Here is a 26345-nt window from a genome sequence, read left to right as displayed (position 1 = left end):
TAAATTCTTCCAACAAACACTCTATTTCTTGGTTCTTGAAGCAGCAGAATCCAAAAGCTGATCATATGTTGAAATGTATTTCTAACACCATTGTGAATACAGCATGTAAATTATTAGGAGAAGGTATTTAGTATCACCAACATTATTAGGAGGAGGTATTTAGTATCACCAGTATATATCGGACCCCTCTCGCTCCTATTTGAGAGGAATTTCATATATGATATATTAAAGTGACATAAAATAAAAATGTTATATCTTTTTTTTTTGAGAAGGGAAAAAAAAAATGTTATATCTTGATATCACACATGAATTAAGTGTAAATTTAACCATGTGTATATAAATTTTTAGGCACCCTCCCCTTGCAAGCCAATTTTCAAAGGTAAGTTCTACCTATGAGTTTGTATTTAAAAAAAAAAAAAACCTACCATTACCCAATGAAATAGAAGAATGCCTAGGCAGTTGTGATCTCATTGATATGGAATTTATATATATATATATATATATATATAAGATAAAAATTTTACTCTAACCTAATTTAAGTGCATTTGTGTGTAAAACTCCCTCCTGGAAACTTGAATTCTGGCCCTTACCTTCCACACCCCACAAACACTTATATTATAGAGTGATCATCGCACCAAAGGTGCACGGTGGTGATATTAAAAAATTTAAATCTTAGGTATAGGCGGCCATAGATAAAAAATTTTAAATCAATTTCAGCTCAATTTGTGCTTTTCTTTCTTTCTCGTTTCCAAATCAAACTATGTTAATTAAGTCCGCAATCGTAGGATCAATATTTGAATCAATTTTGCGGGCTCATGATGTTGACGTGAAAGACTCGAATTATTGACTATAAACATATATCATTGTCTTACTATCAAGATTGCGACAAGAGCGTTCATAGTTTTTTCCACTAACAAGTTGTAAGTTTTAATAACTAATAACTAGTAATAAGTTTCAGCGTGACGCTGAATGCTCTTTATTTAATAATCAATTACCCACCCTTCCATCCAAGGCACCGGCTTTGAGAGGATTTCCATGTGTAGCTAAAAACATGTTATTGAGAACAAGTACAGTGGCACACAGCCATCATCAAATAGGTGTATTTACTATTTAGTTTTAGACATGTTTTCAAAAATCGAATCAGACCAATCAGTTTATCCAGGAACCGAACCCTAAATTGATCGAGTAAAAATGGCCAAAACTGTGGCTCCACCAATAAAAATTGAGAACCGAACCATTTTTTTTGGTTCTTTGACCATTTTGTTCTTAAAACCATGGTTTTAGGTGAAGTGTCTAACTCCCTAACTTCCAAAATTTCCAAAATTATTCTATACTTCAGAAGGAATATTCTCTTTTCAAATGAAAGCTAGGCCTCCCATGAAATTATCTAGAAAACTTAATATTATATAAGAGAGCAGCATTACTTCCTAAGTACTAAATAAGGGTTTTTTTCTTTTTCTTTTTTTGGTAAAAAGATTTGACAATTACTTTTAATTCTTGAAGGGCATGTTTAAAGTCTTTAGACACGTCTTGAACTCTTAGGTTGAGAGACTTAACATATATTGAACTCACATTACATTAGGCATAAGAAATTGTTCCAAGGAAAGAAAACATTAGAAGGAACAATTCCTCCGTGGATGCCATGTTTCCTTTCAGCATTTGGCTACTAAAAGATTTTTCGGTTTGACAGATTTATCATCTCCCAAATTTGAATAAACTGTCTCTAAATGAACTGACAACAAGCTGTATTGAAGTTAGAGTTGCCAAACTACCTAGCACTCATAAGAGAATTCTTGTGGCATGTTACAAAGAGCTCTCATTGTATTGCCAGCCACATCAAGCAGCTGGAGGTACTCGTCTGCACCATCAACAAGACACTGTAGATTCACAAATGGAAAAAGTAAGAACTGTTAAATCTCTTTGAGCAAAGTGAGCAAACAGAAATACTAATCTCAAAAATTAACCATCAACATTAAAACCATATTACATAGATAACTTTTTTTTTTTAAGCCAAGTAGTACATGGATAACTGGATCATCTTACAAGTTCCTTTAAAAAAATAAGAAAAATTCAGAGAGAAAGCAGAGGTTCTAGGATGCAAACTAGAAGTTAAAGCTTCTGAAGAGTATCTTATCTTTTAGGATTATGTTTTGCCTTCAGAAAACATCAAAATTTCAAAAATATAAGAGTTAATTGTATATGATATGCACAACTTCTTGAATAGGAAGCCACCAAAATTATGACAAAGCTCAATTCATTTTAAACCAAAATAATATCAAATTCAAACTCAATAATTCTGAACTCTTGGCAAACTATGAAGTAAAAATAGCAACCTTATCTGCTTCGCCCAATTTCTTGCAAATTCTGGCCTTCTGTTCATCTGATATGTCATCTGCCTCAACAACCACCTCAAGTAACTGGGAAAAAGAATTCTATTAATAGTATCTTTATCTAGCAACTGACAATAGTAAAGAACCACCAGTAGAAGTAGAATCATGAGACCTGAAAAAGCATCTGAGAGACCGGATATCCCTCTGCAATTACATTATTGACTTCCTTGTTTGCCAAATCAAAGTCACCGCTTTTGCATGCTATAAGAAATGCCTCAACGACCTCTTGTGGTAGCACCTAATACATTGAGATTTTACATCAGCACATAGCAGGACTTCTAAAACTGATGGAAAAAGTCAAAGATCAGAAAAAGTGCTTCGTACTTATATCACTTGCAGATAAGTTACACCAAAACAAATAAAAGAAATCAAATGTTCCTATGATGCAACAACTTGCACTGATTCATTTTCACATCAATAAATCAAGGAACTGGCTCCATGGTGTTGGCATGACAGAAATCATGCAAGCGTGAAATGCAGTGATGCAACTTCAAACATATTGCACCCAGCCTAAAACATCATGTTCATTTTGTTGCAACCTAAGAAGCATGATCACCGACACAACACAGGACATGGTATTTTTTTTTTTATAGGTACACGGCAGTTAATTAATTATTTTATATTTTTATATGAATTTTATATTTTTAAGCATATCTTATGTTAAAGAGTGATAACAATTAAAAACATTGCAACTAAACTTTGTAATAATAATCAGTGATAATAATTACAACTTTAACTTTTAGGTTTCATTTGGTTGGAGGATGTGTAAAAGATTTAGTTTTCCCTCATGTGTGTTTGGTTGAGTGTGGAAAAGTGGAGGGATGGAAAACTCTTTTGTTTGATTGAGTTGAAAAATAAGAAGATGGAAAATGTAATTTGTTTAAATTTACCCACATGCCCCTATTAAATTAAAATAAAATACACATTATATTTTTATTAAAAAATTGTGTATGGGTGGACACTTCATTATTAAAAATAAATAAAGAAAGAAAAAGAGAAATAACAGAAGAAAATGACAAAAACCAAAAGAAAAAAAAAAATTGTGTAGTTTTTGTTCCCCTTTTCTCTCCCATTTTCCTCCCTCAACCAAACACCCTCCCATACCATTTTCTCCCCCACTTTTCTCTCCCTCTTTTCCATCCCCCAATTTTCACCCCAATTTTCACCCTAACCAAACACACTCTTAAGTGCTAACACTATTCCCTATAGCCATTCAGCTTTGTTTTAACCAAAAGAAATAGAAACAAGAAGCATTAACTCAATTCGGTCAACCCAGTCCTCGAAAAAAAATTATGCAAAGCTTCAACAAGCATTAACTCAATTTGATGAAGCCTCTAGCTCTTGAACCTTTCCTAAACAAAAGCAAATTAAAAAGAAATCAGAAAAAAACAGAACAGATGGAGTACGACAACAAACAGTGAGAGCCGATGGGCTAAGGCCAGCACTGATGCTGCGAGAACAATGCCGATGTGCTGAGACAAACATCAATGGGACCAGTTCCAACGTGTCAAGACCAACACCAATGAGCTTCGACAGAGAACAGTTATAGAACTACAGCAACCAAATCAAGAGAGAGATGGGCCAAGACCAGCAGCAACTTGGTCAAAAATCCCACTTTTTTTCTTTCTTCTTTTAAAAAATGATAAAAAGATAAATACATAGCCGTGTCACAACTGTGTCCCATACATGTCTTTGACAGTGTCCAGTATAAATATATTGCCCAACACCACACACACTTGTCGGACAGGGACACTGAGCTTTTTGTCATTTCCATACTTCCTAGGTTGCAACTTCACAAACTAGCATGCTCAAGCACAAGGCTCTTTGACCTAGATAACAGTTTTGATATGCCTTACCAAAAGTTACAAAAGATAATCCCCTAAAAGCCTAAAGCAGCCACAAGGCCCACAATTATATCTACTCTTGAGCCTTTCAGGTACATTTTCCTTTAATAGACACATTAAGTATGCATGCATGCATATGTATTTAAACATGTTTCTATATGTGTTAAGACAAGCAGAACCTTTTAAAACTTCATCATAGCTTACCCCAGACACACTAATAAGGTCCTTGGAAGAAATGGTTGATCCAAATAATCGCGCAGCAGACTGAAATTTGCCAAAACACAGAATAAAATAAATTAGTTAATCATATACCACATATTAAAGCTCCAACTCGGTGTCCAAGGGACAGGTAGCAAAATAATTAGATGAAGAGGAAAAAATGTTAGAATTTCAATACTATGGTATAAACAATTGAGACACGGCTTTGCCAGGTCTGCCTTCACTATGGCATATAAATGATCCAGGAGAAAACTCTTATTCTCACATTAAAACAATATTGGACAGCACTATTCATAAGAGAAAGATTTGTTTCTCCAAGATCTGATGTACTTCAATCCGACTTTTCTCATTCAAGTTCCATTTAAGAGCCCAAGTTGCTACACAAAACCAAAGTGAAGTCCTCCCTCTATTAATTGTCCCTTAATGGACCAACATCCACATAAAACACAAATTTGATAGATATGAATCCAGTGATCATGCTTACAGTATACATTGTATCCTTCAAAGAAACTTTAAAGGTGCATGCTTCAAATCAATCAGTTATGGTAACCAAAAGATCTTAGTCTCTAAAAATTGGTACAGTCCCCTGTAAGAGTATCTAGGTTGGTCATTTAGAGAAAATGTAGTCAACTGAGTCTTCCAGGTAAACTCTGTCTCTTAGCCACTTAAGAATTTAGGATTTAGAAATTCCATATAAATACCAGTATTTTGACAAGAAGAACTATTGATGCAGGAAGGGCAAAGAAATATTTATTTTAATTTAGTTTTATTCAATTTTGGAAGTCAATTGTATTTTATTTTCGGTCCTAGTAGTTAATTAGGTAATTAGTGTTTTTCTAATTAAAAAAAGGTAATTAGTATTTTTATTTTATTTCCTAGTGGTTATTTTGTAATTCAATCATTTGGTTTTCCCAAGTCCTTTAGAATTAGGATTTTTTAGTCAGGCAGAATTATGTTTAGGAGTCTATATAAGTATAGTATTGTAATCCTATAGAGAAAATTATACAGTTTGATTAATTAATAAAATTTCTCTGAGACTTTTCCAATGGTTTGGTGCTGACTACAACCCACCCTTGGTGTCGACTCCTAGGGGTTTGTACTCTCTTGCTTGGTGCTAACTCCAAGCAAGCTTAGGTGTTGTCTTCTAGGTTGCCTATCCTTTATTTTTTTGCTCTTCATTTATTGTTGCATCATTTTGGTTTGTCCTGCATCATCTATACTTTTAATCCTCCATACAGGAAAATTTACATTGATAATTACTAGTGGTTTAATTCATTATTATCAATTAAATAAGTTTATGCAGTGTCATCCCGAACACACCAAAAAAAATTTTAATCAATGTAAAGCATTGAAGAAAAAGCTAACAATATTGGAAACATAACAGTAAATCATGGTGCATGATGTATATGTGAGGGTGCTCAAAATGCACGAGGTAAATCAATATTTTAAGCCAGAGGGTTTCAAAGGTAAATATTGAAGAATTATCTGCTTTACAGGTTGGGATTGCTTCATTGATGAAGCATAAAGCATAAACAAAAAGGCTGGAGCACCAGTACATCAAGAATAGACCATTTAAGACGTCAAGTGATAGAAAAGTGAGGAATTTGGCTCTTTCTAGTGTTTATAAAGCCAAATTTAAAAACTTTTTGCACGAGCACATAGAACAAATCATAATATTCATGTAATTAAACACATAAAATAGGAAAAATACAAACCACTTCTCACCTGCAAGTAGGTAATAGCCCGACGAAGATCACCCTGTGAAATAGAACTTAAGGTTGAAAGAGCCTACAATTACGCATCACACTGATGAAGTTAGAAAACTTAACTACAGTGCACTAATGAAATTTACACTGGAAACCATTTCTAAATACAAACTCTAAGACATCATGTTTACACCTCAGCATCCAGATTGAGGCCTTCTTCGTTGCAAATATGCAATATACGAGTAGTCATTATTTCTTCTGAAAGTGGCTTGAACCTGAACTTTGCACACCTTGAAGCAAGTGGTTCTATGATCCTACAAAAAAGACAATCATGTAAATCATAAAGTTCATGGCTCACCTTCAATCATTCAGATATCAATGTAAAATTTTAAAAATAAAGACTTCTCCATATTCAATTAGGTTCCATGGTCCTTTAGAATTGAATAAGAGAAACTTTCAGAAATATAAGAACTTGTTTAAGTCCTCATCAATTACCACTGACTTTAGCTCTACTTAGTTTGACTGAAGTTCACACAAAAAATTCTCATGCGGCTCTTTAATGATATGAGTTTCTTTATTCTCTTTCCCAGGATTAAAATGTAATTTGAGATTATAAAAAAATTGTCAAAGATAAAATCACGAGTAATTTATTAAGAAAAAAAAAATGCAAAACATGTTGTGGGTTTATATTTTTCATTACAATCAAGTCACCAACCTGATCCTTATCTTTTGCTCTCAGTTAATTTAAAAGGAAAGCAAGTGAAGACATACATGAGTTTTTCATTTTCAGTTATGATATTATTTTTTCTATAGTTTGGCATGCAACAAATAAATGAACAGGAATCAATGAAATATCTCACCGATGATAATGAAGATTCTAAAATTTTCTAAGACTTATGAAGCAGAGTATACATAAACTGAACCTCTAACACAACTACAAGTTGTATTAGGAAATTCTATGATACACAAGTCATTACATTAGAAAACTGTGGCTGTCATTCCTATTATTATAAATAAAGATTATAATTCTAATTACAATCTATGGTGATACCAGATCACATAGAGCCTGTAATCTTGGACATATCCAAGTGCTCTCTCACGTCACTTTTTATTGGATAAATCCATCCTAATAGGGCATAAAACAGATCAAGTTGTAAATTACATCATAATCTCCCTCACTGGGCACCCAAACAGTAGGACTCCATCAAGCTGTACTTCACTTTGGAGAGGCCGGGGGGGGAAGGAAGAGGGAGAGTAACAGAAAAAACTATACCAATAATTGTACTTGAATTAGAAAAAAGTCAATTAAGCTCACCTGCTGATGTAATTACATATAAAAAAGAATCTTGTAACTTTGGAGTAAGTTTCCATAGTACGCCTCAGGGCATTCTGTAAAGTAGAATATCAGTTGTGCGGCACCCAAAATACTTTTTACTAGAAAAAAAAAATGCATAGGAAGCATGCCTGAGCATCTTCAGTCATTGAATCTGCCTCATCTAGAATTATAATCTTGTATGGCGGACATGGATAACCCCTAAAGTATTGTACCAAAAAAGAAATAAAAACTTGTTAAATCCAAGCAGAAGAAAATGTAAACTGAAATGGGAATATAACAATTGTTACAAGTTATGAGTACACACCCTTGACGCTGACCAGAACCTACAGCCACAGCAGCAAAACCCTTGATCTTTGTCCGAACAACGTTGATGCCACGGTCATCACTTGCATTCAACTCCAGCACCCTGGACTTGTAGAGCTCAGGGCTGCAATACATGGTGGTTTTATTACATAGGGAAGACCAACAAATTGAGGCTAGCAAGTCCACTAAGATGATGGTATTATGCTGTCAAGTTGACAGCAAACATGCTCAAAAAAGCTCTAATAGATCAGATTTCCAGATAATAAGTCAGGTATTTTAAATTTTATTACGTCAATAATCTAGAAAAAATTGATTTGCAGATGGGTAAATATTCAATAATACAAATTGTCATATCAAGGCTGAGTGACCAGAAGAGATATGACAGGTTAACTGATTCATTGTGCCAACTCCCAAACTATAGATGGTATGGGTTTTATGATTTGTTTTTAAAATTGAGACAGGTCTATCATATTCCAATTTTTTTGCCATTACTAAGTTCCTGTAAATATTTTCCAGAAATAATTTTGCCTATAACACTTCATGCGTCTCAATGGATTTTTTTTTTTTTCATGAAGCCCCGTAAAAAATATTTTTATGTTTCTTCCATCCAATTTAGTCACACATAAATAACCCAAAAAAAAAACTTCTTGCATTAGAAATTTTACCATTGAAACAAACAGATAAATGCTGTACTTTGAGGCAAAAGTGGGGCTAATACAAACAGTTGGGAACAACCAGAGACCTACTCTCCTAATATTCCCCAGTCAATATTTCATATATCACTCCTTTAAGAGGTACATATCTATGGCATTGAATGGGATAGCCAAATGAAAATGTTGATATGCTTGAACAGCTTGATGGGGCTGTGCTTCATTGTCTGGGATCTAAAGCCAATGGTAACATGTGTGTTCAATTTTTATTCCAACAGTTTATAATCTTAACTTAGAAGCAGCATCATTGATCTTGATCTAGAATTGGAACTTAAATAATAAAAAATAAAAATTGCTGTGGCCTCCAAAACCATAAGAGAGTAGCGCCTTTTCCATACCCAAATTGGCTAGTTACTACACAATGCCGCACATGTTTGCCATGAAATCTCTACTTCCATGCTTGATAAGATTCCCTTTAGTCATCCAAGTCAATTAATATACCATCAACTTTGTTTTAAAACTTTGACAAAGCCCATTAACATAACCAAAACTCAAAGCTCAACCACTTTCTCAGCCACATTCTATCTCTTAGAATTTTTTTTTTCTTTTTTAATTAACAAGATCCCACACCATAAAACCACATCTAGAGTAACCAAAACACATTGCACCAACAAAACCCTCAAAGCAATTGTAATAATTTTCAAATTAAGTAAATGAAACTGAAATTAAAATTGAATTAGAAGCAATGAGTGGAAGTGAATAACAACCCGAAGAGCTGGTGGGCGATGGCGAGTGCGGTGGTGGTCTTGCCGGTGCCGGGCGGTCCATAGAAGAGCATGTGAGGGCACTACATGCAAATACATTATTGAAAAATAAATAAATAAATAGCACAAATTTGAGAAAAATAGGTACGAGGTTAATTAAGAAATGGGGTTTTAGGAAAAATGAAAGATTGAAGAGTGAAAGTAACATTTGTGGTCTCGAGAGTGTTGGTGAGAACGCGGACCACCTCGTCCTGGTGTGCTACATCTTTCACTTGCTTTGGCCGACTGAACAACAATAATAAAAATTATTATTCTTATTATTATGAAATGAAATACTAAAAACAGTGAATAGAGAAGAGAGAGAGATGGTACTATTTTTCGACCCATGGCTGAGAGCTCTGCAAAAGTGGCGCCATTTTTCAGTGTGTGTGAAGTAAAATTCCTATATCGCTGTCTTTCTCTTTAGCGGATCTATATCGCCCCCAAACGTTTCGAAATTTTTTTACTTATAATTGGTAATATATTTGTATTTATAAATTTATATTTTTTTGGAAAATAAAAAATAATAGCTCTTGACCACTCTTTTTTTTTTTTTAACATTTAAGTATATCTATAAAAAATAAACTAGCCTTTGAGTAGAGTGTATTTAGGGTAAATTACAAAGTTGGTATTTATTCCTTACATCATATCTTAATTTGATTTCTAACCTTTTAAATGTTATATCAATTTAATCATTGTTGTTATCTATTGGACGAAAATTATTGACGTGACAAATGGTCTAAATAAAAAATTATTTCTTTACCCCGTCAACGGACATTTGTATTGCCACGTCAGATTAAGAAAATAAAACAAATTAAAATCTGCACATGTGAGATCACATTAAACTAAAGAAGAGCATAGACTATTTTCTCAACCCCACTCATCAACTATTTTCTAGGAAACCAAACAAAAAACAAGTAACCCATTACAATAAACGAAAGTAGAAGCAATTTTGAGATTGATTTTTGCAACCCATTTATTTCCTCTCACTATCGATCGTAAGTTTAGAGAGTGGAGGAGTTGTTTGGGGTGCACTTCTTAGAACTTGTAGAGTCTTTGCTCAGTCATTGCATCTATATCTCAAATTTGTAATTTCCACTTTTCACACGCACACCCTTCTCTTTTATTTCTCCAAGTTCTTGTTCCCTCCTAGACACATGTAGGTATATTCATTTCAACTTTTTAAGAATAGATCACTCCTCAGCAAACCTTATATTAAATCCTTTTTTTTCTTGTTTCTTTTTACGATCTAACTCTTGTTTTAAGTGTAATTCTCAATATAAATAACTGTTTTGTTGGTTCAAGATTGGGAAATGGACATTGTAGCAGCTTTGCTAGGAACCCAATGGTTCTTGTAACGGAGGGAAGCACCTTTCCGTTTGGAGACAAAGAGAGGAAACAAATGGGTTTGCAAAAATCAATCTCGAAATTGCTTCTACGTTTACTGTGATGGGTTCTTCTTTTTCTTTTTTCTTTTTTACTTGTTTTTTGGTTTATAACCTAGAAAATAGTTGCTAAGAAGGGCTGAGAAAATAGTTTATGCTCTTCTTTAATTTAATTTTTTACTCCATAGGTAGTACATGTTTAATTTGATGTGGCATAAAAAGGTTAGGGACTATTTTGATACAATACCAAAAGGTTAGGGACCAAATTGAAACGGTTGAAATGTTATGATCCAAATTGACATATAGTGTAAAAATTAGGAACCAAATACGTAATTTACTTGCACGTTTTTTTTTTTTTTTTTGAACCTGACATGGGTAGTTTTTTTTTTTTTTTTTGTTAGGAAGTTTTGTATATATATATATATATATATATATAATGTGGTAATGGGTAGTTTTTGTTTTAATAGGAACTGTGGGTAGGTTTTTTTAATTTTTAAGTTATAAGAACGTGGGTTAGTGGAAGTAGGAAGGAACCTTTTAATTGTTTTCTTCGTGTTCTTCAAATATTCTTGATCTTCTAAGATTTGTGGTGAAAGTTCTTCTGGGTTTTAGAGCTTGAATCTAATGAAGTTTCGATGAATCAAAGTCTTTGAAGTTTCTGGAGGCGTTGAAGCTTGATTCCAGTAGAACTTTGAGACAAGAAAGAATAGTTTGGATGAATGTTCTACGAATGTTCTTTGTCTTTGAAGATTTGTAGTGAAAATTCTTTGGGGCTTTAGAGGCTTGGATTCATAGAGCTTCACTAATTTGTAGTCCCTTGGTGTTTATGAGGGCTTTTGAGCTTGATTCCAATAAACTTTGAGATCTAGAAGGATGACTTGAATGAATTTGTTTCAAATGTCTTCGAATTCAAAAGTTGAAGTTTTTGGAGGCTTTGGAGCTTAATTCCAGCAAAGATTCAAGACTTCTGAGTGTTTCTCCATCTATTCCTATAAGACTGAGGAGGGTCTCTAGTTATAGGAGTCTTGGGGAGGTGTGATGACATGTGATTGGTTATTATTAATGACATATTATAATTTAAATGGAGGGACTTTATGTCTTGTTCTTGATTAGACATGGCATTATTTGATTAGCCATAGTGCTTTAATTTAAATTGCTTATGTCATTTAAATTAACACGTGCTAATGTTTGATTGGTTTTCAAATATTTTTTGTAATTTTTATTCTTTGACACTTGGAATATTGTTATTGACCTTTGAATAATAATAGTGGAACCCACTAAGTAGCATGTGGCACTTTGTGATTGGTTGCAAGATAACTAAAGAATTTTCATTTGGAAATCCATGGACATGTGAGCATGTGAATACATACAAGCTATTCTATGAAATGGCATGTGAAATGTATGAACATGAGAGCAAATATGAATATATACAAGCTATTGCCTCAAGTTATTTAGTTTCTCGTTGTGTTATTTCTATTATTATTGTGTTTGCACCAACAATTTTATGGAGATTCAATACATGGAGCCTACACAAGAGAAACCAAATGAGCATGTTGGAGATCTCAACAAGCCCTTTCGCTTTAAGGGAGCCCACTTCAAGAGGTGGAAAGGAAAGGTCTTCTTTTACTTGAGTCTTCTCAAAGTCGCCTACATCCACTGATAAAAATCCATCAAAGGTTCCCACCGATGAAATGAGTGAGGAAGAATATAGTTTCCATCAAGAAAAAATAGATAAGTATACAAAAGATGAATATAGTTGTCGCTCTTATCTTTTGAATTGTCTTACCGATCATTTCTATGATTATTATGATACAACTTATAATTCTACCAAGAAAATTTGGAAAGCTTTACAAAGCAAGTATAATACCAAGGAGGCTGGTGCAAAGAAGTATGCTGCTAGTAGATTTTTCTGTTACCAAATGGTGGATGGAAAATCGATGGTGGATCAAGTACAAGACTTCCAAATATTGTGGCAGAATTAAGATCCGAAGGCATAAAGATTGGAGAGAATTTGGTGGTAACTGGCATAATTGATAAACTACCACAATCTTGGAGGGAGTTCCAAAAGACTTTGCGGCACAGACAAAAGGAGACATCCTTGGAGACTTTGATCACACGCATCCGTGTGGAGGAGGAGGCTAGAGGACAAGATGCACTCATGACACAAGAGAACAATGGTAATTCCACCACAAAGGTAAACCTTATTTCAGCAAATAATAATATGCCTAAAAATCATTTCCCTAGAAATGGTTAATTAAAGCCTAAAAAAAAGGCCTTTAAAAATAATAATAGACCTCAAGGAAGAGAAAACCCAAATAAAAATTATAATAAGAACCAAGGACCCCCTTCACAAGATCAATTTAATAGATCCTGTTTTGTCTGTAGCAAGAGTGGGCATATTGCTCGATTTTGCAAATTTCAGAAACGTGAATCTGTCTCACAGGCTAATGTAACCGAAGAGCCTTTAGTGGCTATGATTACAAACATCAATATAGTGCAATATGTTGAAGGGTGGTGGGTAGATTCTGGTGCTAATAGGCATATTTGCTATGATAAAAATTGGTTCAAGTTGTACACTCTTTTTGAAAAAGAAAAAACTATTATGCTTGGTGACTCTAGCAAAACCAAGGTTCTTAGGAGTGGTGCATTTTCACCATATATTCTAAATCAATCTTACACATGCCCTTTGATTACTTCTATAACTTCTCCAGTTATGATCTGGTTCCAGAAAGTTTTAACGACATGTTTTGCTATGATTGCATTTAACAACTATGTTTTTCAACTGACTGCTTCTAGTTAAATGATAGAGATGCTTTATGTACCTTTAAACACAAAAATATTTGAATATTTTAGAATAATTGCTTAGACCTAAGAGTAATTCCACCCCCCCACCCCCCCTTCCTCTTTAAATTTCAATTTATAAACAATCTATTCTTTGCACAGAGGAACTTCTATGTATCACTAATTACCTATGCTAGTAGCAACACCTATATACGTAGTGTCAGGGTCCGCTTCATTTAACGTCATGCACATGTTTTGGAGAGTCTAAATCTTCTGTCTCACTTTTCCTATTCCAATAAATACTCCACAAATACAAATATGCCACATGTCCATTTATTTTATTTAATGCTAAATTTATGCCTTTTATTATTATAATTTCCTATTCAAACTTGGCTTGAGTATAGTGATCTAGTGCATTGATTTCCTCAAAGTATTATTTTTTGGGAAATGTTAAACAAGCATCGTGCGATGTTTGTTAAGATTTCTTTAATGAGGGTCTCATTTAATAAAAAATTAAATAAAAAAAAGAAAAAAAAAGTAACCCCACAGTTTATTCTAATTTTTTTTTTCTCTCTATGAAGTTGGCTCTACAACTTATAAATTTGGAAAAAAAAAAATTTGCAAAAAGACAAAAAGTTGCCAAAAAAGTCAAAAAGGTTGTTAACGGGCACCTTAAGGTGTTCGTTAACACAAACCTTATTTTTTTAGAGATAATTACAAGCACATGGGAGAGGTGCCAATTCAACTATAAGGCCCTTGGCTTTTGACCACATTATCATTGTAATGAGTAAGTACATTCGAGCACTAGATCCAAGAAGTACCCCTCCTATCCTTTTTTTTTTTTTTTTCGATGACTTACCCCTCCTATCCTAATATGTAATTGGATTGTTCAAATTAGAAGATTAAGAGCAATTGCATCAATGGGTGTAAAATTTCTTCTATTTTGCAAAAAAAAAAAAAAAACTATTTTACACACCCACTTTTACAAAATACTCACATCAGTTTATCTATTTTAAACATTTATTCAATAAAATATTCATTCTTTTACATTTTTTATTATTTCCTTCACACTCCTCTCTGCCCTCTCACAAACCCAACACAACTCAAAATCACCAATAGCCAGCCACCATTAATGATCAATCCACACCCATCATCAACCCACCCAGCCACCATCGATAAGATCAACCACCATTATCAACCCGCCCAACCACCATCATCAAGCAATCAACCTCCATCATTAACCCAACCAACCACCATCATCAAGCCAGCCTCCATCATCAACCCACCCAATCACCATCATCAAGCAACCAACCTCCAATTAAAAACTCAAATCCAAAAAAATCTCAAATTGGTCAAATCAACCCAAATACATATGAAATCCCAAAACTCACTGATCAAACAAAGAATAAAAAAAGGATCAAAACCCACTGATCAAAATCCCAAAACCCACTTATCAAACAAAGAAAAAATAGAAGACGTGAAATCACCACAAAGATGGCAGGGGTGAGCGACAATCGGTGAGAGCAACAATCAGCGGTGGTACGGTTGCAGAGAGAGAGCTTCAAAGATTAGTGGGTTTTGGGAGATCAGTGGCACGGCAAGAGAGCTTCGAAAAACCACAGCTGAAGTAAGGGTGAGCGTGAGGTGAGAGTGAGAGGGACCAGAGAGAAGGAGAGAGAAAAATACTAAAATTATAAATGCAAAACTACAGTAACCGTGCATATATGTGGGTGTTTTTTTGGATATATACAAAGTTATGCACCCACTGATGTGGGTGTTTTTTTAGATAAAATGTGTAAAACTAACATCTTTTTGTATTTTGGAAACATTGATGTGAATGCTCTAAAGCATAGAAAATAAAAATGGACAATGGTCATCTTTTCCTTTAGATTATCAATTGCATTTTTTTTAATTTTTAATTTTTAATTTTTGAAGTAAAACGTGGAAGTAAAATGGGGAAAAGAGACAAGAATCAATCTAGCATTTACCCAACAAATCAAACTTTTTATTTTTATAATTCGATATTTACAACAATAAGAGTGGTGGGAGTTGAACAATTTTCTTTTTTTGATAGGGTGGGAGTTGAACACAAATACATCCCATATATGCACAACATATATTTTTGGAAGAAACATATATGATATGATATAAGAGCATTTGCCCGATTAAAATAATCACTCCTTCCCCTTTTTTTTCATTCTTTTATTTTCTATCTCCTTCAGTCCTTCACCGTCGCTCTCAAGCTTCTTCTCCCTCACTCTCATCTCCCAAATCACTCCTGCCTCACTCATCACCGTCGCCGCCACAGACCAGCCCAGCCCACGCCGTCCCTCGCCGTCCCAGCCCAGCCCAGCCCACACCGTCCCAGCCGCATCTCCCTCACTCCTCTCTCTCACCCATCGCACTCATCTCTCTCACCCATCGCCGTCCCAGACCAGCCCTCGCCAACGCCGTCCGTCGCCGTCCAGCCCAAACCAGCCCACGCCGTCGCCGTCCCAGACCAGCCCAGCCCACGCCGTCCGTCGCCGCATCTCCCTCACTCATCTCCCTCACTCATCGCACTCCAGCTCATCTCCCTCACTCATCACCGTCGCCGTCCGTCGCCGTCGCAAGCTCTCCACGCCATCGCCATCCAAGCCCAGCCCACGCCGTCGCCGTCGCCGTCCCAGCCGATCCACTTCAGGTCAGTGCTCTCTCTTTTCTTTTGTAGTGAATTTTTCATAGCTTAATTTTTCTGGGTTATTGTGATTTTGTGGTCTCTGTATTTGGGATTTTTTGTTTGGGAATTTTCTGTTATTTTGTTGTGTGGATTCTTGCAGGAATTGGTTGTGTGGATTATGTGGTCTCTGTATTGGAAATTTTCTGTTACTTTGTTGTGTGGATTCTGTGCACTCTGTATTGGGAATTTTCTGTTTGCAGGGATTGGTTGTGTGGATTATGTGGGCTCTGAATTGAGAATTTTCTATTTGCAGAAATTTATTGTCTGGATTATGTGATTTCTGTAATTTGTGTGGATTATGTGATTTCTGGATTATGTGATTTCTGTAATTTGGAAAAACACACAAAACAAAGATGGAATATTGCTATATTGCTAAAAATGGTTATAACAGCTATTAATAACCCACAAAAGAATAGGACACAGTGGGGTCATGTTGTTGAAGATATTAAAAAAGCCAGCTCTTGGTTCCAAACTTGTAGCTTCGGTCATGTCTACAGGGAGGGGAATAGTTTAGCCCATTCTCTAGCTAAAAGAGCAGTTTTATCTGCTGATTTAGATGTGTGGTTAGAAGAACTACCACAGGATTTAATTGATGTATTTCAATCTGATTTACCTTAATAAAATTGACTTACCTATTCCTCAAAAAAAAAAAAAAAAAACCATTATTAAAATCACACTCAAAACACTCACTGAAACGCTCTCTCTTCTTCTTCTCTCTCTGCAAAACCCTCAAAAAATCCAAGAATTCTTCAAAGACTCTCTTTGAAGACTTGGACTTTGTTTCTCTGTGTGAAAATTGAAACAGGTCTTGAGTTTTTTTGTTTAGCTTTGTTGCTTTCTTGTTCCTGAGCTAAAAGAACAAGGGTGAGCTAGAGAGAGTGTGTGAGTGTGAGAGAGGAAAGAGAGGTTCTTAGAGTCAAACTGTGAACTTGGTTTGATTCAAAATGTCGACCTAGAATCGTCGTTCGTCGTTTTCTTCATCAACATCTTTGTCTTTGGGGAAGCGACAAGCCTCGTCTTTGACATTGGAGAATCCTGGAAAGGCCACCATGATTCCACCTCACTTGGCCAAGAAGCGAATTCCGCTTAGAATGTGTCAGGTACAAGCCTGTACTCTTCAGCCACCTGCAGTTGGAATAATTTTTCTTGTTAATATTTTTACTAAGAGTACAAAATAAAGGACTATCACATATAAGGATAACACACTAGGGGTAAATGTTTACTTACGAGGCAATCATCATGCACGCGGCACCAAGTAACTGTAACCGTTGCCTATTCATCAAATTCCCTGAAAGATACCAGTCTATGTAGTTTATGGTCAAATATAATGTGTCAGGAACAAGCCTATACTTTTCAGCCACCTGCAGTTGGAATAGAAGATAAACATATGTTACATGTACACCCTTGATAAAGTTACAATTATTAGGTGATCATATTACCGACAACAAATTTAATAATACAAAAAATCCCCATTATTGAAAAATAATAAAAAATTATCCTTATAAATTTTATATCTCTTAAGGCATGTCTTCAGGGTATACAAAATATGTAAAACAATCAACAAAAATGAATTACCTCCACAAGCCAATCAATCTATATTGCACGCATGTTGGCATTGATGTCCTTTTGAATTTTGTCCATGAAGTTTGTGGAAGGCCTTTTCTTTGCCTAAATTTCCCAGAAATTAAACGGGTAAGAAAAATACAAACAATGGGAAACAAAATTTAAAATATGAAACCCATATAAACAATATATGTAGACTAGACTAGACTAGCTATAGATGCCTAATTATTATGAAAAGGCTTTTAGTAGAATTAGACTAAAACTAACATACCTCAGAGGCATGCAAGTGCTGGTAAATGTCACAAGCAATGGTTGCACAAAGCTGCGGTATTGCTTGTGATATTTACCAGCACTTGCGTGCCTCTGAGGTATGTTAGTTTTAGTCTAATACTACTAAAAGCCTTTTCATAATAATTAGGCATCTATAGCTAGTCTAGTCTACATATATTGTTTATATGGGTTTTATATTTTAAATTTTGTTTCCCATTGTTTGTATTTTTCTTATTCGTTTAATTCCTAGGAATTTTAGGCAAAGAAAAGGCCTTCCACAAACTTCATGGACAAAATTCAAAAGCACATCAATGCCAACATGCGTGCAATTTTGATTGATTGACTTGTGGAGGTAATTCATTTTTGTTGATAGTTTTACATATTTTGTATACCCTGAAGACATGCCTTAAGAGATATAAAATTTATAAGGATAATTTTTTATTATTTTTCAATAATGTAAATTTTTTGTATTATTAAATTTGTTGTCAGCAATATGATCACCTAATAATTGTAACTTTATCAAGGGTGTACATGTAACACATGTTTATCTTCTATTCCAACTGCAGGTGGCTGAAAAGTATAGGCTTGTACCTGACACATTATATTTGACCATAAACTACATAGACTGGTATCTTTCAGGGAATTTGATGAATAGACAACGGTTACAGTTACTTGGTGCCGCGTGCATGATGATTGCCTCGTAAGTAAACATTTACCAATAGTGTGTTATCCTTATATGTGATAGTCCTTTATTTTGTACTCTTAGTAAAAATATTAACAAGAAAAATTATTATATTGCCAGCAAATATGAGGAGATTTGTGCACCCCAGATAGAAGAGTTCTGTAACATAACTGATAACACATATTTCAAGGAAGAGGTTGGTCCTGCCCTCCTTTGGCTGAATTGAGCTTTTTCTAGATGATTCTTGCATTGTTTCTATCCTGCCTAAGCAGCATGAACATTAGCATTTTGTATGCTGCAGGTTTTGCAAATGGAATCTGCAGTTTTGAACTACTTGAAGTTTGAAATGACAGCACCAACAGCTAAATGTTTCTTAAGGTAAGGGCTAGTTCATGACTATTGACTATACCTATGTTTTTCACGCATGCTGCTTCAGGTGGTGACTTGTGATTAATTGTGTAGGTGATTTGTTCGTGCTGCTCAAGGAATAAATGAGGTATTGTTCTTGGGCTTGAGTGCTCAATATGTTTGCTTTTGTATCTTCCCTGCCATATGCAAGGTCTAAATATCATCATTTTGTTTACACTATTGGGATAGTTCGCTTGAATATAATGCACCATAATTAATTCAATTATGGATAAAAGATTTTAATATAATGACTAGATTAGTAGTGAAAGGTGGTTGGGAAAAAAATAGCGATCATAATGGTCACTTCATAATATATATGTACACTATTGGTTATTGATTATACTTGCCATGCCCTAACACTTTGATTCTTTGCCTTTTTTTTTTTTTTTTTAATTATTTGCCATCTTCTCGGATTCCATCATTGCAGTTGGAGTACAGTATGCTTTGCTATGCTCCATCACTTATAGCTGCTTCGGCAATTTTCTTGGCCAATTATTTTCTTTTCCCTTTAAAGAGACCATGGGTATGTGCATGATAATAAATTGATATATTTCTTGTGATTTAGGTTATTGTTTTTGGTCGTAAGTCTGCATTTAATATAACTTGATTTTCAATTTGTTTTGGTACAGAATTCGACCTTGCAGCATTACACACTTTACCAGCCTTCTGATTTGTGTGACTGTGTCAAGGATCTCCATCGCCTGTGCTGCGATAGCCATAATTCTAGTTTACCTGCATACTTATCAAAAAAAAAAATTTCTAGTTTACCTGCTATCAGGGAGAAATACAGTCAGCATAAGGTAAGAAAAGTTCAAGTCTTGTACTGTTTCTATCTCTGTCTCTGATAAATTATCAATCTCCCAAAAGATCAAGTTGTTAGTAAATGGTGAACTTAATCTCTCCCTAATAAGTGGTATGAGGAAATTTAAACTTTTTAAATCATATGCTCTATTACCTTGATAAAGTACCAATTCTCCAAAAGCTTAAGCTGTTTGTAAATCAATTAACCATTATTCCAACACTCACACACATGTCCACTCATGCTCTCTCAATTTGATTATTTTCACTTGAGAGACTGATGAAAGTAGGATTAGGGTGTCCTTTGTTGCAAGCATGTTGTGTCAGGTGTATTATAACAATAATCAAATAATTAATAGCTGCAATGGAACTGATCAGTTGCAATTGGATGAGCTGGTTGTGTAGTCCATAGTTTTAGATGGGTTAGAAATCAGCACCATCATTTTGCTGAAATTTGTATATTTTGGTTGATCTGCTAATGTCCTAGGTTTTAACTGAGATGTTTATTTCTTCCTCAGAACAAATATGTGGCGAAGAAGTATTGCCCCCCTACAATACCTCCAGAGTTTTTCCACAGTTTAAGTCACTAGACATTTGGATTCCTGGTCCAATGCTTCAGTTGGATATAGACTTGACATCAGTTCACGGATACTAGCAGCTAGTTGGTTCCAAGCAATGGAATTTTTTTTCTTTTTCTTTTCTTCCGCCATTTTGTATATTGTCTTCTTTTTCATGATTTCATTGTTAATGTGTACGTTGGTATTTTGTGCATACTGTTGGGGGTTCTGCTGATTCCACTGATTCAGTGAAATGTAAACTCCAAATGTTGTATGATATGCCTTCTTTCTTTCCCAGTGCTTTCTCTGTTTATCCTAGAGTTAGATCTGCATGAAGCCAATATTTATAATGATTTTTAACAACTTAAATAGAATTTATTGACATTGAACAGGCATCTGCTGATGATGGTATCACACTCTATCCCCTTCTTTCTTTGTCAATTTTCAGCAAATTTTAAGAGGAAGAACATACTTTCGATTGGTTAGACTTCAAATAGAACTTCAACAAGAAACAACCTCAAGGAATCCTTTCTGGTGTAAACTATGTGGGGTTAGGAAATCATTGAGGCTTAGGAACTTTTTTACATATTCCCTGTGACATATAATCCAACGATTAAATTTTCTAAATTCACATCCAAAGTAAAGATATATGAGCAATTTGAAGAGGAACATTATGAGGAACAAAAAAATTGATGCTTAATCACAATTGAAACAGTCCTTAAATAGCAATATTGTGCTTGCAACCCAGTGAGTCTTGGCCTCAAACAATGGAAGAGGCTTGTTTAAAGAAGGGCAGAGATGTGCCACCATTATTACACCCTCCAACTACATTATCCTAAAACATTCATAATTTCCAGAAGTCTGAACCAGAGACATCAAACATCAGAAGCTCATCCATGTAATTAAAGCCTGATGAGAAAGTTTGGTCAGTAATCGTCTTTGGGAAAAATTGACGGCAAATCATCATTGGATTTTGATTCATTGCATCGTTATTCACAAAGCATCCGTCCTTGAAAGCTGAAAGGTTCTTCAAGAGCATTACTACCAAAAGCTTCTTTGGTCTTAGCCACAGTTGACACATGCCCTTGTGGTTGAGGGTGTGATCTCATCGGAGAGAACAATGTTTTTTTTGCTTGTGTTGCTTACCATCATTGATAAACTTCTTTTTCATGATGTGATCCAACAGATTTTTTCATGTAATTATCTACTTTGATTAGGTGTTCTAACTTCTAAGAACCTTTTTTATTTATTTATTTATTTTTTATTTTTTCTTTGGAAGGAAGGCAATCTAAGAATTTTGAACGCTAAAGTTAGAGGGATAAAAAAAAAACTCTGTCATGCTAGAAGTCTAGAACAAAGTAAATCAAGTACGTAATTAACATAAAAACTAGTGCCATAAATCATAATTGATATGCAGTAGTAATATATTAATAACTATGGATTAATCATATCTTGATTGACGTATAAAAATCACATCGGACTTCAATTTAAGGTTAAAAAATCCTAAGCCTTATGCAACGTACAGTTAAGGTGGCGCCTAATTAGTAATTACTTAAGTTTTCTCACTTCTTAGGTATCCTTGATTTCTAGCCATCTAACCCTAAACAAAACTTCTTATGGGTTTCGATGCCCTAATCAATAATAAAATGGCTCTAAGAGCATCCGCATCAATAGATGCATAATTTCTGTCCATTTTGTAAGAAAAAACATGTTTTTTCTATTTTATATACCAATTTTTACAAAACACTCATATCAGTTTGTCTATTTTGCACATTTATTCAATAAAATATTCATTCTTGACTCAATACCTAGCCACCATCAACGATTAGAGCAGCGGCGATCATCAACCCAGCCTCCATCATTAACCCACACAACCACCATCATCAAGCCAACCTCCATCATCAACCCACCCATCAAAATCCCAAAATCACTAATCAAAATCATCAAAACCCACTATCAAAACCCACTGATCATTTCAAGGTAGTGGCACGACGGACTCCATTGTCCTACCCAGGATGGAATTCCAAGTGGGATGGCTTAGAGACACTTAAAAAGTCTATGTTAGCTTAGGGAATTCTATAACAATTCATTCATCATCATTGTTTTACTTTTGTGTACATATATTTTTTTTCTTACTTGTTAACATTTGAGCTTGTCTGGCCTGCAAACTAACATGAATTCTTAATTGATCTTCCTCAGATAAAAAAGCCACTACCAAGAGACGAAGCTTGGTGAACTTCGATCTACTGAACCGAGTTCTACAGTTCGAGATCTTCCTACATCGGGATGGTTAGCTCCACGTGGTTCACGTGATTGTAGGTTTTAAACCCATCTCCAATCACTTCCAAGTGTCCAAGCACGTAATCAAGGCCTGAGACTCTCGTCTTGCCCTAGTTGATGAGGCTATTGAAGGATTTATACGCAGGCCTACTCTAGAGGGAACGCAATTAGTCGAGCTTCCTACCTTCAAGGAACCTCAACCCATCATAGAGGAAATTACATCCTCAAACAAAGAAGCTGAAACAGAATTTGAGAATAAAACTTCAAAGAAGGACACTGAAAATCCCATCCGAGACGAGGATTTTGAGGTTTTTTACCGTACAAACGAGTCCGAGGAGGAAGGACTCAGCCCATAACCAGCTGCAGCCTTAGTTAGTGAGGACCAAGAGGCTATCGAAGTGCCTGAAGGGATGATGATAGAGAAGAGATTGCCAGATCTACTCTCCCTACTAGAATCCCATGCTAGGACCACAGCTCTCGAGGTCCCAATAGTTCCCAGGCCTCCAACTCCAATTCCCCCAACCCCTACAAAAAACAAACCAGCTAATAAAAAATGAAAAGGGACAAGAAAGGAGGTAAAGGCCCCATCAAAGAGGGCGAAGTCCAAGAGGAAGCACTTCTTGAGCCCACTAGGGTGGCAAAGATGACCCGAGCCTAACAAAGAAGGGGAGGGGAAAGCTCGGACGTTGTCTCTGAGTGACGATCTCGGGTTCTGAACTAGAATCCTGTACTTGAATTGGATAGCTCTCCTCTTTGTGAAGATGCTTTAATCCGTAACTTCGACGATGGAAGAGCGGGTGTTGATACCGTATTTTGTCTGTCCTCAATTTGTGTGCTGGACCCCAAAAAATCCCAAAATATTATTTTCTCTCCATGGGGCCATGAAAACCTACAAAATGATGCGACGCAACCCATTTGGGCATCGGAGCACCCAAAGTGCCTATTTCAACTATAATGACCAAAATGCCCATAGTTAACCCTAGGTTTGACCGAAGGTCAAACGAGGTCAAAACCCTCACAAAACAACATTTTTCATAGTTTTATATCAAACCCGAGCTTCTCAGAGATTTTTAATAACTTTGACCAAGTTTGACCCAAAGTCAATCTTGGGTGGGCCCAAAAACCCTAATTTTGATTCGGCTATTAGAATGGGTTGAAACCAATGTCATTGCGAAGATTATCAAATTCTCATTCCAACAACTATTCATGGGTCGAAATCGGCATTAGAACGGTCGAGATGTCACGAAAACTGGGATAATGCACCGATCGATGCACCACTAACTTCCGAGAGTCATAACTTTTGATCTGACCGTTGGATTTTCAAGATCCACACCTTTTCAAAAACAAGAAGTCAAGACCTTTCCAGACATGCCAAGATCAACCTAATCAGAGGAGGTTTGAGGCTAGCGGCCCTTCAAGGGCTGCTGCTTCGAAATTTGTGTCGAGGCTATATAAAGCCCAGGCACCCTTCAGACAGGAGGATGATCATTTTTTTTTTCTGGGTTTTGCTCTCTGCCTAGTTTTTCTACACATTTCTCCCCTCTCTTAAACACAAAAAAACACCCAAAAAAACACATCAAAGCTTTTTCATTCTTCTCTCTTCACCAAAAATACAAGGTATTGTTCTTATACCCAATCTTCTTTTCCTTGGTTCTACACTTTGGATTTGGGGTTTAGGGGTGTGGATTTAGCTTTTTAGCTACCACCCACACCCCTAACCTTCTAAATCTTTTTCTAGCATTTATGTTACTCTTTTTTGCCTTGATAATATGATTTATTGCTTTTTCTAGCATGTTTTTTGCTTCATTTGTGTTTTTAGCTTAAATCTCTTTGCTTTTATACCTTTTGCCATGTTTCATGCTTAGATCTACATTTTTACATGCTTATATGTTTAGATCTACACGCTTTAGGCTTTATGCCATATTTTCCCATGTTTTGTGCCTCTTTTTGTTCTAGGATGACGTTAAGGTTATATGCTCATATGTTTGTATGATGTTGTTGGCTATGCCTTGCTTGGATCTATGTGTTTCATGTGTTTATTTCCTCGATATATGGTTAGATTCTTGTCATCACATGCTTATATGCTTGGATCCTTGTTCTTCCATGTCTATGTGTTAAGTTTCTACATGTTCACATGCGTGTTTCTATGCCTGTATGTCTAGATCTATGTTTTCACACGCTTGTGCGCTTGGATCTATGTTCTCTAAATGCTTTATGCTATCTTCCATGTGCTTGTGCACTCCATGCTATGTTTGTGTGCCTAGACCTAGGCTATGTTTGTCTTTCTTTCTTGTGTTTTGGCCTATTGGTTTGGATCCGATCTAGACCCTACGGTTTTTGTCACTATCTGTACACCTTGGCTCACATCAAAGGGTTTGGATCATTCCCATTTTGCATGTCTATTCTTACTTGCTTCTATGCTTTATGCTTGTGTTGGCCTCTCTTGTTCTAGGCTTTGCCACACTTGACGCCTTTAGCGGGTTTGTGGTTGTGTGGTTACACTTGACGCCAATGAGGCCTTGTTTCGATGTAACCATTTGGGATGCATCACCATGATTTTGGTTGCTTTGTGCATACCTTTCCCATCTTTCGCTCTGTGCGATGATATGCTTACCATGCTTGCTTGTGCCACCCGTTGGCTTTTTGTGCATCTTTACAGGCTTGCTTACATGTCCATGCATGAGTTTTGCTTTCTAGTGTGTCGTCCATGCTTCAACACAATGAAGCTATGGATATCCGATCCAAACCTACATTTTCCCCCCGTGGACACCATCTTTTGTTTGCTTTTTCGCTTGTTTTCCTTTTTGCTTGTTTGCTTGCTTTCTAGCTCCTTTCTTTACCATGCTTATCATGCTTATCCGCTTTATGCCTTTTCGTATGCTCTTTGCATCTTTTCCTTCTATGGTTTCTTGTTTTTGCCTTTGCATGTACACATATGGGGCGAGGACGCTTGGAACTAGGACACAGTCTCCCAGGCGCAAGAAAAAAAGGCATGGAAGCAAGCATGTAGAGACAAGCCAAGCGGCATGTCCAGTAGATTTAGGAGTTTAGCCTTTCCTTTTGGGTTATGTACTCTTTTAAACCCCTTCCTTCCTCCTCCCTTTCTATCTTAGATGGGTTGTATTAGGTATATCATGCTGTGTACCATTCGTCCTCATCTCTAAAGTATGGCGACCCTTGTTTATTTTCCTGCACCTATATTTTGAGCCATACTCTAGGGATGTAGGCATTTACTTTCCTGCTCTATGTGCTTGCATTGTGCATGATGTATGTATATATACCTGCTCGCCTCTCTTGGTGTGATTGTTACAGTCCATGTCGCCCAAGGCCAAGCAATGCCTAATTTCTGCTGCGAAAGTGAGGTGACACGTCACCGGATTTTCGCCGTGGAAATCTGGTACTCTGCTCGAGTGCCTTAGGATAGCATAAATTGGGACCACACCCATTCAAAAGCCAAACCTCAAAGCCCCCATGCATGCAAAGCCCCGAAAGCCAATGCCAAAATCATATTTTTACTGCCACTCTCCGAAAATTAAGGTTTTATTAAAATAAAGGACTGTCCTTGGACAGGCGTTGTGGGGTGCCTAACACCTTCCCCATATGTAACCAAACTTCTGGACCTAAGAATCAAGATTTTTTTTTGCCATCCGC

The 26345-nt window shown here is 35.8% G+C and overlaps 3 protein-coding genes across 3 annotated transcripts in view; 2 read left to right on the top strand and 1 right to left on the bottom strand.

The window, feature by feature from the left end:
- Nucleotides 1-1530: 1530 nt before the first annotated feature.
- Nucleotides 1531-9743, bottom strand: LOC126698130 (replication factor C subunit 2). The gene is made up of 12 exons (XM_050395143.1): nt 9585-9743; nt 9419-9497; nt 9216-9295; nt 7800-7922; nt 7624-7693; nt 7475-7548; nt 6353-6473; nt 6179-6241; nt 4439-4498; nt 2503-2628; nt 2334-2417; nt 1531-1877 (listed from the first exon to the last, which is right to left on the bottom strand). Exons 1-12 carry the CDS (start codon nt 9626-9628, stop codon nt 1773-1775), a joined length of 1029 nt encoding a protein of 342 aa, XP_050251100.1. The 5' UTR covers nt 9629-9743; the 3' UTR covers nt 1531-1772.
- A 5820-nt stretch (nt 9744-15563) lies between these two features.
- Nucleotides 15564-20711, top strand: LOC126700982 (cyclin-A3-2-like; the record flags this gene model as incomplete). The annotated part of the gene is made up of 8 exons (XM_050399137.1): nt 15564-16100; nt 18536-18669; nt 18772-18847; nt 18953-19029; nt 19114-19147; nt 19487-19582; nt 19689-19859; nt 20376-20711. Coding segments are annotated over 5 exons (828 nt in total), but the record flags the coding sequence as incomplete, so codon positions are not given.
- Nucleotides 16107-26345, top strand: part of LOC126698128 (cyclin-A1-1-like) — a 52149-nt gene continuing 41910 nt past the window's right edge. The window contains exon 1 of the mRNA XM_050395141.1: nt 16107-17042. The gene's annotated coding sequence lies outside the window, so the exon portion shown is untranslated. The remainder of the gene's footprint in view (nt 17043-26345) is intronic.

Source organism: Quercus robur, chromosome 9 (assembly GCF_932294415.1).
Source record: "Quercus robur chromosome 9, dhQueRobu3.1, whole genome shotgun sequence".
Taxonomy (NCBI): Eukaryota; Viridiplantae; Streptophyta; class Magnoliopsida; order Fagales; family Fagaceae; genus Quercus; species Quercus robur.
The sequence above is the reverse complement of the archived record's forward strand: the minus strand, read 5'-3'. Positions and strand labels throughout refer to the sequence as shown.